The 20,770-nt window shown below is 39.0% G+C and overlaps 2 protein-coding genes across 6 annotated transcripts; one reads left to right on the forward strand and one right to left on the reverse strand.

The window, feature by feature from the left end:
• Window positions 1–2,028: 2,028 nt before the first annotated feature.
• Window positions 2,029–8,984, reverse strand: Mrpl50 (mitochondrial ribosomal protein L50). The gene is made up of 2 exons (XM_070010884.1): window positions 8,573–8,984; window positions 2,029–5,455 (listed from the first exon to the last, which is right to left on the reverse strand). Exons 1-2 carry the CDS (start codon window positions 8,800–8,802, stop codon window positions 5,068–5,070), a joined length of 618 nt encoding a protein of 205 aa, XP_069866985.1. The 5' UTR covers window positions 8,803–8,984; the 3' UTR covers window positions 2,029–5,067.
• On the forward strand, window positions 8,919–19,612 carry Znf189 (zinc finger protein 189). Of its 5 annotated transcripts, none has more exons than XM_070010827.1 (5): window positions 8,919–9,225; window positions 9,391–9,491; window positions 9,761–9,883; window positions 10,000–10,084; window positions 16,954–19,612. In XM_070010827.1, the coding sequence occupies exons 3-5, from the start codon at window positions 9,881–9,883 to the stop codon at window positions 18,678–18,680; spliced, it is 1,815 nt and encodes a 604-aa protein (XP_069866928.1). In that variant the 5' UTR covers window positions 8,919–9,225; window positions 9,391–9,491; window positions 9,761–9,880; the 3' UTR covers window positions 18,681–19,612. The 5 variants fall into 5 exon arrangements, with proteins under 5 accessions (XP_069866928.1, XP_069866937.1, XP_069866948.1 ...); XM_070010836.1 differs by having other exon boundaries at window positions 9,815–9,883; XM_070010847.1 differs by lacking the exon at window positions 9,761–9,883.
• Window positions 19,613–20,770: the final 1,158 nt, after the last annotated feature.

The raw sequence follows: 20,770 nt of genomic DNA on the forward strand, positions 1-20,770 counted from the left end.
ATTACATAGTACATTAAACACAACAGCAACAAAGAAAAAAAACCTCGTGTCCATATCTTGGGGTTCATTTGCTTAGCATCATCTTATATAGTCATATGTACATAGCTTGTGACCTTTTCTGCTTCTCTGGTAAGATTATCCTAGATGTAAACTAGTTGTTGCAAATAAGGGAAACCGTGGGACCTATGTTTCTTTGGGCCTGGCTTTACTTCACTTAGTATAATTTTTTTTCCAATTTTTTTCATTTCCTAACAAATAGGGGGATGTCATTCTTTCTGATGGAGGCATAGAATTCCATTATATCTATATCTATATGTGTGTACACATATATATATATATATATATATATCAATTTTTCTTGATCCATGCTCAACTTCTCTAGTCATAAAAGAAATGCAAATCAAAACAACATTGAGATTCCACCTCACCCCAGTTAGAATGGCTAAAATCAAGAACTCGATGCTGGAGGGGATGTGGGTAAAAGAGAACCCTACAGCATTGTTGGTGGGAGTGTAAACTTGTCCAACCATTCTGGAAAGTAGTATGGAGATTCTTCAAGACTCCACATAGAGCTTCCCTATGACCCAGCAATCCCACTTTTGAGCATTTACCCAAAGGATTACAAACAGGCCATACTAAAGCTATCAGCACAACTGTGTTTATTGCATCATTATTTACCATAGCTAAAGTACGGAACCAACTCAGATGCCCCTCAGAAGGAGGATATTCTTAGGAGAGGATCACAAGGGCTCAATAGCTGTGTGTAAGATCATATAAAATGATGCCTATAAAAGTGAACTCCAAGAAATATGAGGGTTTTTTTTTTTTGTTATACTATTTGCACTTCTTTCTTTTCTTCTGTTTTTTTTCCTCTGGTTTATTGCCTTCTGTCGCTGTTTTTTTTTTTGTGTGTACCCTTTGTCTTTTATATAAGTTTATCTGATTTAGGAAGGGGAAGGGAAGCACACAGAAATGGTAGAACAAAGGGTGAACCAATTCAGCAGTGAAACCCACTAGACACTATGTTGGAAATGAACTATACAACTTCAGAGGGTGAGGGGAGGAAAATTGGGAGAGGAAAAACTGGGAAAGAAATGAGGGATGGGGTGACACTTTCAAAAGGAAATGTACTCATGTACCTGACTCTGCACATCACCTTTTTTAATCCCTGAGATTTATTTTGGTATGGTTTCAGGTTTCAGCCCATGGTGAGTTGCATTGTGTTTTGGGTTCTGTAGCAAGGCAGAACATCACGGCAAGGAGCACACAGTAGAACAAAGTTGCTCATTCTATGGAAGCCAAAAAGCAAAAGAGACCGGAGTCCCAGTGTTTGATGGACAAGTCTCCAAACACTTAACTTCCTTCCATTAGACTCAAATATCACACCACTTCCCAATAGTGCCAAATGTTGTTGACCAAGCCTTTAACACATAGTCTTTGGGAACATTTGAGATACAAATTGCAACAAATTGCTATTAAGGTCATTACCAAGACTGGTAAATTTTTAGTATGAACACTATATAATTTTTAATATGAACACTATATAATTACTGTTCTACATATTAGGCATAGATTGATATTTCATGATGAAAAGGTGCACTGTACATCTACAATTACACATTTGAATTCTGTCATATCAGAAGCTAATCTCACAGGCTCCTTTTAAATTCAGAAAAGTCAAATAAAAGCATTCTTTTGTATTGTGAAGTAACCTAATGAAAACATGATAGGATAAAACAGTAGTTGCAAGTGGCTCATACCTATATCCTAGCTATTTAGGAGGTTGATATTGGAGGATCATGATTCAAAGCCAGCCTGGGCAGGAAAGTCCATGACATTCTTATCTCCAATTAACCAGTAAAATGTTGTCAAGTGGAGCTATGGCTCAAGTAGTAGAGCACTAAACTTATGTAACAAAGCTTAGGGACAGCACCCAGGCTTTGGAGTTCAAGCCCCAGGACTGTCTCCTGACATCCCCCCCCTCCCCGCCCCAACCCCCCACCCCCTGCCTTCCGCAAAAAAGAAAAAACATAGTTGCTGGTAAGACTGAGTTCATGGATTTTTGAGGTTTCTACCATTTTGTGTTTTAGGATTCATAGAGTACTTCCTAATGAATTGAGAGTCAAAGATGCAGGATTAAATTGCAGATTCCATCTTTAGGGTCATAAATTTACTAACTTCTGAATAGAAAGGAGTTTTAAGGCATTAAAGAATTTGAAAAGCAGATAAAAACAACATAAAAGCAAATAACCACGGATAATTTAAATATCCAATAGTAAACTATTGGTTGGAAAGCTGCATAATGTCCAACTATTGAACAATATGCTATTAGTCAAAACATTTTTTCTCTTAGTGCTCATAATGTGAAGGGAGTTAGGGGACATGATGCTACAGTAGTTGTAAGATAGAAAAAAGTTTTTCCATTTGAAAATACACAAGAATGTTAAGTAGAATCTAATGAATGAGATGGCAATGAGTCTTTTTCTTAATGCTTTTTTGCATTTATCGGCGAAGGGATCCTTCACATCCATCCCAGGGGACCATGCGGAGGCAGGCAGGCACCGGAGAAAGATTATTACAAGGTTTATTAGAGGAGCCACATTTTCCCCAAGAGGGAGCACATGCCACCTGTCCCTATCCAGGTAGCAGGAGGGTCTGGGGACAGGAAGTGAGGTAGTAGGTGGGAGCTGGGAGGGAGGGAAGGAGGGGAGCTGTAGGCTGGGGACTCCAGGGCTGGGAGGAGCTCAGGTCTGGGTGGAGCTGAGGACCAAAGGTAGGCACAATGCTTACAATTGGTTTGTAAAAAGAATGTGCTATGTTTAATCATAAAAGTTATGTCAAAAGTCTCTCTATACTACTCAAAACATATAATCTATTAAAACCATTTCTATTGACCATGATTTTTGACCAATTTTGGTTTTTGTAGACACATTGAATTTTAAAATGCAATTAAGTAAATAAAAGTGGTAACTGACACCTCTTTCACATAGTAACCATCGTATTAAAAATTAAAACATATAAACCTAATAAGTGTGGTCACTTCAGTAAACAAATTAGCAAACCTAGTTTTATCCTTTACAGGAAAACTAAAAGTCATTAATGAAATAACCATTGTACTAACCTATAAGCCAAGGATGTCCTCTAGTTATGGATGGATGTACAGTTTAACTGTTGGTTCAGAAAAGAGTACTTTCTCTCATTTCAATACGAACATCTAGGGCCACGTTACTCAAAACATTAGCAGCATTTCAAATATATAAGCTTTTCAGGCATATGTAAGCTATTCCAGACGTACTAAATCAGTATCTTCAAATGACTTACATACATGTTTAAATTTTGGAGAACATTGTTCTAGACTACAAAGGAGTACTTTCTCTATTAGCCATAAGGTGAATTTTGTTGTTTTTTGGGGTTTTTTGTCAGTCATGGGGCCTGAACTTGGGCCTGGGCGCTGTCCCTCAGCTCTTCAGCTCAAGGCTAGCATTCTACCACTTGAGCCACAGCGCCACTTCTGGCTTTTTCTGCTTATGTGATGCTGAGGAATGGAAGGAGCCCAGGGCCTCATGCATGCAAGGCAAGCACTCTACCACTGAGCCACCTTCCCAGCCTGTTGCTTTGTTTTCTAAAGATTCTCCCAGATTGTACTGGAACTTGAAATCCTCCAGCTTCAAACTCCCAAATGCTGGGATATCATGTGCTGTGAGGTCTGGCTTTTGCAATCTCCAAACCGTAATTTTTGCCCTCATGTCTCCAGTTGTAACCAAAGTTTCTACACCAATCACTTCACTTCTTATTTCGATTTTGCCTTTGAATGGGAAATAAGACAATCTAATCTTGTACATAATATTCAAATGTTCCATGCTGAATCCTGCTTCAAAAATAGAAGAGATATAATTATATCCGCTGTAACATCTAAGCTCTAGGGTCACACAAAGATTTCTGTTTTTGGATGAAGTTCTTGCTCAGTGACATTTTATAAGGCATGAATGGACTGTTAACTAATTTTCCCGAGAATGTTGGAATTTTCATTTCCCTTTCCAAAGAAGTTACCCATGCACAAAGAAGAAATGCAATTCTCAAAATTCTTTGAGAATTGTAAGTAGTCAAGATAAACTATGTAACAAACATCTTCCTGTCTCATTACTTTCTAGTTATATCTACACTGTGAGGAAAAACCATTTCTGATTTGAGCACCAATTTTGTCATTCTTCATCATCTAGTAATCTATTCAAGTAATTTTCACAAACTAAGTACATCAACGTAGACAGATCCACCACCCTATCTAGTAATTATAAGTAATCTAAGACCATTTTTTCTTGAAACTTTCAGAAAAAAAAAGTTTGAAATAAACATAGTGAGAATATGCAATTAAATAAAGAACCTGGCATATCTCTTACTTTTTAAAAGTGGGCATCTAATAGTTGCCACATATTCTTACTTTTAAAAAATTATAATACTTTAAGAAAATCACAAGGCAAAAACCTCCCATCAAATTTCACTTTAAAAACTAAAGATACAATATATTTTAAGAAATTTACTTTAATTCTAAGCAATTAATCATGAATGTACCGCATTTTTTAGTCTATTCAAACAGTCAACAGTGACAAGACCTTCTAAAATATACAGCACACCTTTATGTTTATTTTAATTATTTAATCTAATACAAATGCCCTCATTTGTATATGACTGTAATGTATACTATCTTCATCTTAGATCTTAGAGCCCTAATGAGGGCATTTTCATGAACTATTAGTTTATACCTAGAAAGGGTAAAGACAACATCTGAATTTGTAATAGCCTACTATCCTAAACCCAAGTTACAAAGTCCTCTGAAGAAAAATTTCCATAAATTATTAATGACTAAACTGTATTTAAAAACAGCTTCAGCAAATGAGAAAAACAGGAAAAAAGCCTATTTGTTGATTCATGATGAGAAGAGAGAACAAGACAGAGCTATTAATCTTCTACAGAAAGTTGTTTTATAAAACACAAAGTATCAAAAGGTCCAATAAGCAATCCACTTGCTCAGAACAAAATTATATTCAGTGTGTCCGTTTTCCGAATTGCTCAATAACCCCAGGTGATTTTCAAATTAGGAGGCAAATTACTGACAGTAAGTTCATCAAACTTAGAGATATCTTTAACAGGGACCTTATAGAAATCAAGAATATCTCTGACTCTACACATTTGGTGAAGCTTGGAGTTGGGTACTGCATGGCCCAAGTCATGGGCCAAGTGTGCCAAGAGACTGAACTTCATATGTCCATCTTCCACGGAGATGTCTTGCCAATCACTAGGAAGAGATGAACCCAAAACTTCTTTAAGACGTGATTCCAGACGACTTTGGAGATCTTCGGGTGGTGTGTATGCTCGGCTTCGTAAAGGTGGACACACCAGAACAGGTTCTTTCCTCATCTCTTCTACTGGCGCAGCCACCACCGGTTCTTTTTTTTTTCTGGAATGTCCAAAAGCAAGTATATCAATCTCTGGTTCACTTTATTAATGACATTAACATCTGACTGAATTTTGCCCATCAATCAAAATCAGTAAATAATTTGTACATTGACTAGTTTCTGAGCACTGTGGAGAATGAAAAAGCCTAAGAGATTCTTTTCCTAGGAATGCTTCTGGTTGAATGAATTAATGCAAACAGAAACAAGAGCTTAGTGTATACTCTGTGTACTCTAAGAATCCCAGCCGGGTGTGGGTGGCTCACAGTTGTAACTCTAGCTACTCAGGTGGCTGAGATCTGAGGATCCACAGTTGGAAGCCAGCCTGGGCAGGAAAGTCCATGAGACTTTTATTTCTGATAAGCTACTCATAAAAAGCTGGAAGTGGTACTGTGGCTCAAGTTGATAGAGTGCTAGCCTTGAGCAAAGGAAGCTCAGGGACAGTGCCAGGCCCAGAGCTCAAGCTCCAGAACTTAAAACAAAACAAAAAAAACCTAAGAATCAATGTAAGTCATTTTGTTTAAGATCCCTAGTTCTCTAATATTTAATTAACCTCAATATGATTTTCTATAATTACCTCCCACTAATTTTCTAGATGCCCTACAAGCCCATTCAAACTAATCTATATTTTGTTCCCCTCCTCAATCTATATTTTGTTTCCTGATACCATTGTTAGCTCAAGTTCCATCCTTTCTTTGATGCCAGCTTACATCATCACCCACAGACAGGTATCTTATTTATCCTTTAAGTCTTACGACAACCTTATCTTCCCAGAAAATTCAACTCAATTTCGTCAATCCATCTTCTGAGCACTTTATATTGCTCAGAGAGTACATTTCAAGGATATCACAAGTTCTAATTTCATTTATATTGTTTCTTTTACAAGATCAGGATTTCTTAGGGTTAAATATATTTATATTTTGGACTACACAATTCTTGTTATAGGAAGCCATTCCGTTTGAGGTAAGCTGTTTGGTAGCAGCTCTTGCCTCTATCTATTAGATGTCCAGTCATGACAACCAAATGACACTACCAATTATCCCAAATGAGCAGCATTGTCTCAGTTAAGTGTGCCAAACTATAAGCTACTAATTAAGACTTGTTTTACTGATTTGATGACTTTTTGAATAAGAACTGAGTATAAGGGCCAATGAAAAGGAATCTGCCTGTCGTATCATTTAAATGCTACATATATGGTTTGTCTGTGAACTACCTAGGATGTGCTGTTTCCCATGGCCTTGGTATCTCACAGGAATTTATCATCCTTACAAAGATATGAGGCACAAGAAATGAAATGGTGTCTGGTCAAGAACACACCAATTCCTCCTTTCCTATTTAAATGATTTGTTACGTAGGAAGCATTAAAAAAAAAAAAATCAGTACAAAGCTGGCCCAAGGGAAAAAGTAGGAAACCCTACCTGAAAAACAGTTAAAAGCAATGAGCTTTGAATGTGGCTTAATGGTAGAGTGCTTGCCTAGCATGCATGAAACCCTGGGTTCAATTCCTCAGTACCACATAAACAGAAAAGACCGGAAGTGGCAGTGTGGCTCATGTGACAGAGTAAAAGTAATTCAGATCAGTGCCCAAGCCCTGAGTTCAAGCCCCAGGGCTGCCAAAAAAAAAAGTTAAAAGCAAAAGGCATGGCTCAGATGGCAGAACACCTGTCTAGCAAGAAAAAGGACCTGTGTTCAAACTGCAATACTGCCAAAATTATTAAGTGATATAAATCCAATATAGAATAAAAATAGAAAAAAGCAAAGCCAATAAACCTGAGTCATTTGAAAACATAACAGTTGAAAACCCCTTTTTAACTTAAATAAAATCAAAATTGTAAGAGGAAATATTATAGTAGACACCTCAGAAACATAAGGTAATATAAGGGACTCAAACACGCAAACACACACACACACATATTTTTGAGACAGAGACTCTTGCCTTTTTGCCTTGGTCTCCAGAGTGCTGAGATTACATGTATATGTGTGGACCATTACACCTAGCTTAGTTAGATTTTAAATGCTCTAGTTTTCATAATTTACTACTTAAAAATAATATTCTATATTTGGTCATTTTCCTCTCTCTACTAATTTGGTCTAATTAGCCACTCTATCCTTCATCTAAACTACTAGACAAATAATAACAAGCACAAACTTGTAGACTTGACAGGTAATAAGTAACAAACATTGACCAAAGAAGGTACCGAGGGGGCTAATAATGAGTTGATGACAAAAACCCTTCTGTGAAGACTAACTTGAACCTTAAGAGACTTTCCATCCTATGTTTTGATACCCTTAAAAATTAACTAGGTCTACTGACAGGACGCAATGCAGTGGGGAAAAACAGGAAGGAGATAGAAAACTAGGAAACCTGGTTCTAGAACCAACTCTGTCTTTTCTACTGTTGGGAAAATACGTTCCTGTGGTGGGCCTCCGTTTCCTCAGTCAGAAAAGAAAGGTCTGTGATTCTCTATCCTGACGCTTAGGAAAAATACCCTCCCACACAAACGGGAGGTGGGAAGAGTGAGCAAATACGGCCATTATATTCAACGTAAAATATGTAAAAAGTGAACTATGTAACTTGAGGGTAAGGATGGGGGAAGACGGAGAACAATGAACGGAAGGGGTGACAAAGATCAACATGCACCCTACTCCTAACACGACTTACGGAGCTGTCTGCACAACTATTTAGTAATACAGGTTTCAAAAGAAAAAGAACAACGCCCTTGCAGAGCCGGCGAGTGTACGGCGGCGCTGCCCTTGGCAGCCGGGCTGGGAGCAGAGGCCGGCCGGCTTGCTGCCTGCGGGCGGTTCCGCGCGCCGTCGGGGAAGCGGCCCGCCCCCAACCACGGGCCTGGGGCGGCTGGCGTGCACACACGGCCATACACCAACCAATGCGATGGAGGCACAGGGAGTCCCCTTTCGGACAGGGAGACCCCGAAGCTTCCGCCCTTGGAACCCCGATCCACTTCACCTGGCGCCGCTCCTCCACCAGCCTGGGACCCGCGTCCCAATCTGACACGGCACCACGCGGCCTCAGAGCCCGTCCTTCACTTTTCTCCGGGCCTCTCTTTACTTTTAGTGAATGTAAGCCACAGGCCAAAAAAAAAAAAATCCTCAAACTCTACCTGGTGAGAGACCAAAGTTCTCTGCGCGTTGTCCCCAAGCAGGCCCGCGCCAAGCCACTCGCAGCAACGCCGGACACACGGAGCGCCGCCATCTTCACGGAGAGCCTCAACCTTGACCTCCCCTCAATCTCGCTCACGCTCTCCTTCTCAGCCAATCGGGTGCAAGCTTCGTAGCCGCGGTAGTTCGTCCTCACCCTTTGCACGCTGGGAAGTGTAGTCTCGGCAGCCATTGCGAAGGCTCGGCCACGGCTCACCCTCGGGGCATGATGGGAGTTGTAGTTGGAGGGCGTCCGGGGAAGGTTCTGGGTGACGCCTTCTGGTCCGGGGGCGGATGGTCGGTCACCGCGTTGCTGGGCTGTGAGGAGGAGGTGGAACTGGCAAATGGGAGGAGGCTCTAGGGAGGCCGGAAAGACGGCTCAAGCCCGCTAGGGGAGGGCGTTCAGGGCGGCGGGGAAGCGGGTTGGATATGCTGCTGGGAACGTGACCGCTCCGGGGACCGAGGTAGGACCTGGCTGGCCCCCATCGAGGAACCTCGTCCTGGTTGGGCCTAATTTCCTGCAGCCGCTGGCCCCCACCAGAGTCTCTCTTCCGTGCGGGCGCCCCTGTACTCTGGCCGGGAGATGGCCTCCCCGAGCCCCCCGGTGGAGCCAAAGGTAAGCCTAGGGATCCCCGTTATCACTTATCCTGGGGAGGGTAGGCCAGCCCCTGCCGCCCCCCCCCTCCCCCTAGTTTTGCTGCTCCACACCTCCCGGTCGCTAGTGCCCTGCCGGGACCCCGCCTCCCTTCCTCGGGTGCTCTGGGGTACGGTCTATTTGCAGATCGCCCACCAGCGCTCCAGTACATTCCAGAGCGACTCGATAAATCGGCTGGGGAAAATTAGCAACGCTCCAAGCTAGCTCTCATTTGTGAGCTTCTCCAGGTGAGGCTTGATTCACCCCCACCCCCACCCCCACCGGACCTCCTATTGTCTTCTTGTGCCTGTTGGTGATGCCTGAACCCCAAGGTAGGTGCTTAGAGAAACTGATGGATTTGAATTGAACCGGCTCATACTGCAATGAGAATAGAGTAGTCTAGCAGGGTAGTGAGCTAAGGGAAACTTAGAGGCCTTGGGAGCAGTTTACTAAAATGTACATGTTAGGGTGTAAGTATTATACCCACAAAACTTTATCCTTGCGCTTTTTACTTCAGAGGACAAGGATCGAACCCAGTTAACCTCTAGTCTGAGATGCCCATCTCTTACAGTCAGTTCCCAGAATCGGGCATCTTTTGGCACTCTTAGTTACCACATTTCTTCTAGCCTACTGGGCCATGGTAAGTGATTACTTCTACCACTGAACGTGCCCTTGAGACAATAGGAACTGACTGCAGAAATCGTAAAGTTTCAGGGGTTGCTGACATTTGAGGATGTGGCTGTGTTTTTTACCCAGGAGGAGTGGGAGTATCTGGACCCAGCTCAGAGAAGCCTGTATAAAGATGTCATGGTGGAGAATTATGGAAACCTGGTCTCACTGGGTAAGAATGTACTATTTCCCTAAGTAAAATATCTGAGAAACTACCAGAACTCAGACCCAGAATGCTTAGACCAGGGTTAGTATCAAATCTGCTTTATTTCAAAGTTCTGATTCAAATCCTTCACCCATGAATTGTTTCCATGACTCTCTTATTTCTAGCTTCTTTGCAGTGACCAAGATATAAGCTTTTCTGGCTTCCTGTCTTCATAATCTCATTCCCATGTTGCTCTGTACTCTCCCTCCTGGCACATCCTCCCACTGTTTTCCTCCCACCCCTTTTTACTCTGCCTTCTGGAGCCCCTGTTCCTCTTCACACAGTGTTCCTTACCCTTCCTGCCCTTAACTGAAACTTGGCAGGTTTCCAAGGACATCACTTCTCTGGCAGTCCTTCAAGGAGGGAGGGGCTGCTTATTCTCCCACATCCTCCTCCTTCCCCATCCTTTGTCTCAAAACTGGAAGGGAGAAGTTATTGTTCTTCCAATTCATCTGTGCTGATCCTAAAGCATCAGTTTCCCAACTTCCCAAACAAAACCTCTCCTTTGAAGCCCCAGCAATTTTGCTCAACCCACTGAATTCCTTTTCACCGTCTTCTATCAAGTTTGTCTTTGGTCCTTTACATGTTACCCTATCACATTTCACAATCTTTTCTTGACCCAGTCAATTCTGGAGCTTCATTGGATCTGGATTCTGTGAATGTAAAGGAACCTGCTTTCCTCATGGATTAAGCTACTCAGAGTTAATAAGGCCCTCATTTTTTTTTTGTAACAGGCAAATCTGAAGCCTCGCTATACCATTTTCTGACCACTTAATTATTTATTTTTTTCCACTTATTTATTGACTGACCAAAATAGACATATTTTCTGCCCCTGTTTTGCTTACTACCATCTAACATTCTATTTCTCTTATACCTTTACACTAAACCTACTCCTTCTTTATGTGCTTCTTACCCCTAGATGTGTCTGGTTTTGTGCTCCCATGTAAATTACCAGCATACTGTCTTTCCATCTTGAGCTGATGGTGTTCTGTTCAGATCCTGTCCTTTAAAATCTGCCTTTTCACCTCTTCTACTTGAGTAGAAGGAAAAATTCACTAACCAGAAGGGTCAGTACTGTAAACATACATGGCTTTAAAAAAAAGTCCTGCTAGGTTTTTATTTCAGCATTTTTTTCTTGATATTTTTATCTGGTCTTTTAGTGGCTGCTTAAAATTTAGTATTTTCCTTAACTCTACAAACCTCACTTCTGTTTCACAAAGAAAATATAGTTCACTAAGCATGAACTCTCAACTTCTCTACCCCTTATCCACACCCTTGAAGCTGCTCTCATCTTTTTTCTTCTCCAGAGCTTATTGTATCAATCATCTTTTTTTCTCTAATAGCTTCTAGTCTTTATTCTTTATTCCATATTACCTTTACTCAGATTATAGGTATGGTCATGGCCTTTATATCTGGGGAAGTGGGAGAAAAGAAAAATATTTATCCTTGAGCTAAGGTATACCTCTTGGTGCACTTGCTATTTATTTTCTTCACAGCCAAATTTTTCTGTGTTCCATACTATTTTTATTTTATTTTATTTCTGTGTTATTTTGTTTTGTCTTCAGTCCCCTTAAGTTGCTAAATAGTGGTTAATATTAACTTCATTGTTAAATGCAGAAGACCTCATTAATTTATTCCACCTCTTTATGAATATCTGAAATTCTTATTTAGCTGGTTTGGTTTTTCTTGAGACAGGGTCTTGCTATGTATCTCAGGGTAGCCTCAAACTCATGATCTTGTCAGCCTCCTGAGTGCTGAGAGTATTGGCATATACCAGCACATGTGGCTTATTTCAGCCTCTTTATTGCTTCTCACCATTTGTTTGCACTGTCAGACTTCCTCACAATCTGTATACTTGGCTTGGGGGATCTTACCTCCACTCAGTTCATGTCAAGTGTTGTTAAGTGATGATATAAAGACATGTCTTTATATGATGATATGTCTTCAACATAGAGTAATGATGATATGTCTTCAACATAGAGTGGAACTTAACTGCCTACATTCAAATCCTGCTTCACCCCTTAATAGCCTTATGACTAAGAATGAATTAGTTCATTCCTCTGTGCCTCGGTGGCTTTTCTTCTTTTTAATGTAAAGCCTCTTAGGGTTATTGTTAGTATTAATTAAATTAATACATATGTATAGCACTTAGGGCCCTAAGCACAATATAAATATTGATTATTCTTGTTATCTCCTGTGTTGAATTTCAGATTCTTAGTTACCTTTTTTTGAAGGCCATGTAAGTAATTCTAACAGGCAAATTGCAAATAATCCAGTAAGTTCTTAAAATTAAATGAAGTTAAATACTCCATTCTCTGAACTACTTTATCTGTACTAATAGTGTTTATCATCCTCCTCTGTAATACCTGTTAATGTTATTTCTCTAGCCACAATAACTCCTATCAGCTTCATTAATTTTCTTGCATTTATCACAGATAAGATAAATCATGAGGGTAGGGTGCATATGATGGACTCTCAGTTCTTGGAAGCAAAATAAAGACAAGCATATTCTCCCTGCTCTACTTCTGCTATGTGAGGACAAAGAAAGGAGGTAGCTATCTACCTCCTTTGTATGTTTGTTAAATATTTGTGTGACTGAGTAAGTACAGTTAATTTAGGGTTCCATATCTCCTACCTGGATTATTTTCTTAAACTAAGCTTTGGCTACCAGTCTCCCTTTCTTTTCACATATTCTGGTACTAAAGTAAGTATTCATTGGTTGAAATTTTGGTTTCTTATAGCTTTAAAAGCCAAAAATTTTAGTCAGGCACCAATGGCTCATGCCTGTATCCCTAGCTACTGAGGAGGCTGAAATCTGAGGATTGTAGTCTGTGAGACTTTTCCAGGCAGGAAAGTCTGTGAGACTCCAATTAACCACCAGAAAACTGGAAGAGGCACTGTGGCTCAAGTGGTCAAGTATAAGCCTTGAGCAAAACAGAGCTCAAGGACAGTGTTCAGGCCTAGAGTTCAAGCCCCACAACTGACTAAAAAGGACATTTTAATTTCTTATACTGGGACTAAATATAAATATAGCTTTGGCCTGGATTTTTTTGTCTCTTCTGTTATCAGCCATATCAGATGATGATTTTTAAAAAAGAAGGTAATATGCCAGTGGTTTCTATGAGTTACTGCTAGCTTATCCATATTTATAGTATCCTGCTTGATAGAACCAGACCAGTGTCAGCTCTGCCTGCTGGAGTATGTGTGAATACCATATGGACAAAGTCATGGCAGTGAACTCATCCATGATCTTGTGCTTTTAGGCTCTCTTCTTTTTTCTTTTTCTTTCTTTCCTTCTTTCTTTCTTTCTTTCTTTCTTGCTTTCTTGCTTTCTTGCTTTCTTGCTTTCTTGCTTTTTTTGGTTGGTCGTGGAGCTTGAACTCACGGCATGAGCTTTTTCTCTCAAGGCTAACACTCTACCACTTGAGCCACATGGGACTTTTTCTGAGTAGTTTATTGGAAATAAGGAAAGTCTAAGCAACTTTCTTGCCTGGGCTGGCTTTGAACGGCAATCCTCAGGTCTCAGCCTCTCCAGTAGCTAGGATTACAGGTGTGAACCACCAGCACCCAGCTAGCTGTCTTCTTTATTTCAACTTTCCATCAATACAACTTGCCATCATCTTAACCCAATCTTGTTCTGTCCTACAGTATATCTACCATTTTCTTTCCTACTCTCTCTCCCCTAAGCTCCCATATTGTTAGAACTGTTTAAAGATTATTAAAATAAACTCAACCTAACTTAATCCCACTATGAAATTAAGGATGTCTTTTGTAACATATAATCATGAGTATAGCTAAACAGCAAAAAAAAGGCTAAAAGCAGAAACTAAATCAGTCTCAAGAAGTCAGAATATTCTATGTTAGACACTTCTGACAAACTGCTATAGACTAGGTGGCTTAAGTACCAGACATTTTTTATCTAATAGTTTTGGAGGTTGGGAAGTCCAATATCAAGATATTGTCAGACTTGATTCCTGGTGAGAGCCCTCTTCATGACTTGAAGCTAGCTTCCTCCTTTCTTTGTCCTCACATAGCAGAAGTAGAGCAGGGAGAGTATGCTTGTCTTTATTTTGCTTCCAAGAACTTAAGAGTCCCATCATATGGACCCTACCCCCATGATCTTATCTACCTAATTACCTACCAAAGGTCTCATCTCCAGATACCAACACATTGGGACTCAGGGCATCTACATGAATTTTCAGAAGAGAAACGTTTTACTCACAGCACTCTGCTCTGATTTTCCCCCTTAGCAGAGTATTCTTTCCTTTTTACGACCATATGTTTCTCTCATTTTAGCTTTTATATTGTGGCTAGATGACAATCCTGGCCACATTCAAATTAAGTAGGTATTTTAGTTCTCTCTAAAGAGACTCAGTTTTAGCCAACTGCCTACTTTAGATAAATTAGGTATGATCACAAAAACAAGCACGACATCATAATTAAGTCCAGATCTAATAAATAGGTAATTTCAGTGCTGCTCTGTTTGAAAGCCTACACTCATTTTCTTCTTCCTCCTGTTCTGTTTACCTATTTATTTTTGTAGTTTTTCATTGTTTATTTACTTGGGTAAATAAACAATGGTTGAAATTTAGATTCCTGTTTGTTTTTTACTTGGTTCATATGATTTTTATAGGAATATTAGTTTCATGGAATAGTTTGGTAAGAATTATCCTTATAATAGAAATATTATAAGAAGCCTCTGAAGTGGCTGGATATATAGGATTTGTGCACCACTGTTTCTGATTAGGTCTGTACATTCCTTGTGATGTTTATTCCTATTTTTATAGTTTTTGTTACTGCTAGATTAGCATATCTTATTTTTCTATAATATTTACTTTTTTCTTGTTGATAAGAACCAGATTTTTATCATGTTGTTGCTATTTTATTTTCATTTGGTTCAGAAAGTTGAGGTAGCCATTCATGATACCTTCAAGTAGTGACAAATTTGTCTTAGTGCTGAGTAAAGAAACTCACAAAAAAAGCAATATCTACTATATAAACATTATAAAGACTTTTCCCTTCTCACCAGGAACTTACAATCAAAAAAAGACAAAAATATAACAAACACTAAGTGCAGTGTAGCTGGCACCAGGATATAAAGGATGTATATGGACATAAACCTGGGTAACAGTTATGTAACCTCGTTGTCAAAGGAGCAGAAATAAATGAGGAAAATAATTACAGGAGGTCAGAGAAGTAGAGAGCAAATTAAAACACCATAATAGAAACAAAAAAATGAGGATGACCCAACAGTGTCAGATGCTGCTGAAAGTGCTAAGGACTGAAAAATTCCCGTTTTATTTGTTGATTTGATGAGATGTTTCCCTTTGTGCTAGAAACAGATTTTGTAATAGTATGCAAAATAAATTGAATAAGAAAATATTGAACACGATAAGCAGGAAATGAAGCTATCGTGTTAAAATCTTCTTTTCAGAGTTTGGCTTTCATCAAGAAAAGCATTTCAGGTTCAAATTAAATGAGATATATTTATATGATGATAGGAACATATAATTTGAAAGCGTGGGTTGAGAAGAGCAGAAACAGTAATTGAACAACTGCTCAAAAGTGAATTGGATGTGGAAGAGGTAGATGTGTTATCGTTGGATATGAGTGAAATCTATCTGCATGTACTATTGAAGATAATTTTATAGATAGGGCAAAAAGTTAAGGAAATTCTTTTATCCTTTGTTTATTATGTGAAAGGAACAGTCCACGAAAAGTAATTTGGGAAGGAACATTGAATAGGCAAAGAATAAATCAAGGTTCTAAGCAGTTGCTTCGTAATTCTTTCCTGTCAGTTATCAGCTCATAAGGTACCATGTTACTTCAACCCTTTATATATTTTTTGAGCTATTTTATCTTTAGGAGCTAATTTTTAATTACTATCATATAAGTGTTTATTAAGCACTCATTGTAGTTCATAGGAGACTTTATGTCTTACCTTTGAATGTTGGCTCATTACATAGTGTCTGTATGCTTTTAATGCTTAGTGAATAAATTTTATTTTCTTTTCCCTTGGTTTTTTGTCTTTTATCATTCCAAGATCCTATAATCTGTTGCTTTTTTATTTATTTAGCCAGTCCTGGGGCTTAAACTCAGGGCTTGGGCACTGTTCCTGAGCTTCTTCTGCTCAAGGCTAGCACTTTACCACATGAGACAAAGCTCTACTTCTGGCTTTTTCTGTTTATGTGATACTAAGGAATCAGATCCAGATCATGTATGCTAGGCAAGCACTCTAACTCTAAGCCACATTTCCAGCCCTAATCTGTTCCTTTCTGTCAATTATTTGGTCTGCACACATCCCAGAAATGCTTTCTCATCCTAAATTTTTCTGAACCTAATTTTTTTTTCCTCCATTACCTTTTTTCCTTGATAATCCCACCACTATGTGTTTTGCTTTTATTGTTGTTGTTGTTCACCCATAATAATCATTCCTATGGATTTCACAGCCCTTCTGCTCAACTCTTCTTACTCCTACTCTTATTTTTTGGCCCCTAAACCCTCTTCATACACTTCTCAAAAAATTTCTTATTCTTATAGTCAGATAACTAAAAATATCAAATACTAATATTAAGCCAGATACAGTGGCACATGCCTATAGTCGAGCTTCTCATCTGCAAGAGAATTTGATGAGCCTAGGAGCTTGAGGCCAGCCAGCATGAACTGCATAGCAAGACTTTTCCATATATGAACTAATTTAATTCCCATAATACTGTAAGTAGCAGACTGTATCATGATTCAGTCAGATAATTTATCTTAGTTACCTTATTTAAAGTTTGTTATTTCCTTTAAAGAACTTGGCTGTTCCTTACATATTTTATTTACAAATATTCTAGATGTTTTGAACAGAGATAAGCATGAGGAGCCAATTGTGAAACAAGAAATTGAAGAAATTGAGGAAGATGTGGAACCACAAGGTGTAATAGTTACAAGAATAAAAAGTGAAATTGAGCAAGATCCTATGGGCCAAGAAACCTTTGAACTTGTAGGTAGATTAGATAAACAGAGGGGGATCTTCTTATGGGAAATACCACGGGAATCTTTGACCCAGGAACAGAAAATATTCAGAGAAAACACTAATATTATCCGTAAGAGACCAAACTCAGAAGAGAAATGCCATAAATGTGAAGAATGTGGAAAGGGTTTTGTCCGCAAGGCCCATTTCATTCAACATCAAAGGGTCCATACTGGTGAGAAACCTTTTCAGTGCAACGAATGCGGGAAAAGTTTTAGTCGAAGCTCATTTGTTATTGAACATCAGAGAATTCACACTGGGGAAAGGCCCTATGAGTGTAATTACTGTGGAAAAACCTTTAGTGTGAGCTCAACCCTTATTAGACATCAGAGAATCCACACTGGAGAGAGACCCTATCAGTGTAATCAGTGTAAACAGAGCTTCAGCCAGAGAAGGAGCCTTGTTAAGCATCAAAGAATTCACACAGGTGAGAAACCCCACAAATGTAGTGACTGTGGGAAAGCCTTCAGTTGGAAGTCACACCTGATTGAGCATCAAAGAACTCACACTGGTGAAAAGCCTTATCACTGTACCAAATGTAAGAAAAGCTTTAGTCGAAATTCATTGCTTGTTGAGCATCAGAGAATTCATACTGGGGAAAGACCCCATAAGTGTGGTGAATGTGGGAAAGCCTTTAGACTAAGTACATACCTTATTCAGCACCAAAAAATTCACACTGGTGAGAAGCCTTTTCTTTGTATCGAATGTGGAAAAAGCTTCAGTCGGAGCTCCTTTCTTATTGAACATCAGAGGATCCATACTGGTGAACGACCTTATCAGTGCAAAGAATGTGGGAAAAGTTTCAGTCAACTTTGCAACCTTACTCGTCATCAGCGAATTCACACAGGAGACAAACCTCATAAATGTGAGGAATGTGGAAAAGCCTTTAGTAGAAGCTCAGGTCTAATTCAGCATCAGAGAATTCACACTAGGGAAAAGACTTACCCATACAGTGAAACTAAGGAAAGTTTTGATCCAAATTGCAGTCTTATTATACAACAGGAGGTTTATCCTAAGGAAAAATCTTACAAATGTGATGAATGTGGGAAAACATTTAGTGTTAGTGCTCATCTTGTACAACATCAAAGAATCCACACTGGTGAAAAACCCTACCTGTGTACTGTTTGTGGGAAAAGCTTCAGTCGGAGCTCATTTCTTATTGAACATCAGAGAATCCACACTGGCGAAAGACCTTATCTGTGCAGACAGTGTGGCAAAAGCTTCAGTCAGCTTTGTAATCTTATTCGACATCAGGGTGTCCACACAGGTAATAAGCCCCATAAATGTGAAGAATGTGGGAAGGCCTTTAGTCGGAACTCGGGTCTTATTCAACATCAGAGAATACATACAGGGGAGAAACCATACAAATGTGAGAAGTGTGACAAAAGTTTCAGTCAGCAGCGCAGCCTTGTCAATCATCAGAAGATCCATGCAGAGATGAAAACTCAAGAAACCCATGAATGTGATGCTTGTGGTGAAGCCTTTACCTGCCGCATTTCTCTAATGCAGCATCAAAAATTACATACTGCATGGATGCAGCAAATGTAGAGAAATAGTTTTGATTAAATTTGAGACTAGCTACCCAAGTGCAGTTTCAGTATGGCTCAGTGTGGGTCAGATTTAGTAATAAAGCAACTTCTCCTTGGCCCTCAGGCAAGATCCTCTTAGTAACTGTCTGTGGGCAAATGACTTCCAGTTGCTCTTTGCTTTCATAATCATGGAGAAAGATGAAGCATCTTTCTTTAACAAATCATTCAGCAGAGAAATTGAACCTAGGTACAGAGCATTTGGGAAGGAGAGAGTTGAGTCAGGGTGGGGGATCTTGTAAGCTGTTGGAAAACTAAGAATAATGAGTTAAAAGAGTTCTCAAGTACCATCTCATATGACAATTCCTCAGTTGCACTAGAATGTTTAGCTATTCATAGCTAATCCAAGCGATTAAGCATAGGCATATGTATATTGTCAAACAAAGCACAGATGTTTTGAAACCAATATACAAAGCTTTTGGTTCTTCAGTTGTTTGGCATGTGGGTTAATGAAAGGCGATCCCCATACCTTGTTCCCAGATCAGTGAACTGAGTGCATCATTTATTTCACGTGTTAAGATAATATGATAAACCTACAAAGACGTTATCAAGGAATCTTTGGGAGTGCCTTTCCCTCATAATCCCCCCCCAAAAAAACTGGGGAAATATACTGTTCTTTTTGTCCTCCCATCTGTGAAAAATGTAATACTCTATGAATAAGCTTATTCATTCACACCAGGAGCATGTGAAATTGTACATATTTTGAATACCAAGAATTGGAAATACAAAGACATGAAGCTTATACTAGAAAGCTGAGATATTTTGGTATTGCTTCAGATTTTTTGGTAGATTTTTGCATGCTGTTTTAAAATCCTGGTTCTAGGGCTTCCCTCAATGGTTGTTATAAACCTATTAATTCATGTGTTTTAATCATTAAAATCTGTTTTAGTTTTTGTTCTGCCTAAGAGTTGTTACTTTAATATTAAAATCAGTCCTATTAAATACCTTGCTAGGATGTTTAAATTAGATCAGAAAATTTACAGTAGTTGCTCTTATTTGCTGAGCCTGTCGCTAGAATTTGTGTGTTGTGTGTGTGTGTGTGTGTGTGTGTGTACAAAATAAACTTTAGCTGGGTTCTGTTGGCTCTCATCTATAATTCTAGCTACAAAAGAGGCTGAAATCTGAGGATTGAGGATTACAGTTCAAAGCCAACCCCAGCAAGAAAATGTATGAGATTTTTATCTCCAATTGGCCACCAAAAAAGCCAGAAGTATAGCATGAGCCTTGAGCAAAAAATCTGAGGGACAGCACTCAGGCCCTGAGTTTAAGACCCCATTACCAGCACACACACACACACACACACACACACACACACACAGTCTATTTTGTTTAGTTTCTGAGTATATAACTTTCTAATAGTTTGAGCAAATGACCTCTTTTATATACTCCAGCAATTTTAAAACTCGTCTCTGAATTTTCATGTTTGTGGTGCATGTGCATGTGGAAGTATATGTACATGTTCACCCCTTAATTAAAATTATTTAGTTTTACATTTAAGGTTTCAAAACAATGTCTTACAGTGAAAAGTGTAAAAAAGTAACAAACTGCAACCTTTTCAATAAAATTATCTACCTATCCTAGTTTTACCAGTCATTCCCAGACTATAGACTTAACTAAGAAATGAAGTCCCTAGACCTGTTCTCAAGATTTTTAAGAAACTTAATGCAAAGTGTGTTTTCAATGAAGGCACATTAAAACATTTGTCTTTCACTGAAATTTTATACTAATCTTGTTTAGAAGATACTCTGGTGCTTTTTAAAAAAAATACTTCACCATATTTGGGGTCTAGTTTTGTGACATAATAGAATTATATAATTTTTAACAATTTTTTTTAGCAACCAAGGATGTGAATTAGGAGTGACATATGAAAACTCCAATAGCAGTGGATAACTCTTAACTGCATGTTTCATTCATTGCTTATTTTAAAAACCTAGCCCAAAGAATGGTTTTTACTTTAAACTAGTTGTGTTCACTTCTCTCCCAACAAAAGGATAGAATTGTGTAAAGGGCTCTAGGGAGGGAAAGGAAGAATCTAAAAGAAGAGAAAAAGAA

This window comes from Dipodomys merriami, unplaced genomic scaffold (genome assembly GCF_024711535.1).
Source record: "Dipodomys merriami isolate MVZ:Mamm:240054 unplaced genomic scaffold, mDipMer1.0.p SCAF_11, whole genome shotgun sequence".
Lineage (NCBI taxonomy): Eukaryota > Metazoa > Chordata > Mammalia > Rodentia > Heteromyidae > Dipodomys > Dipodomys merriami.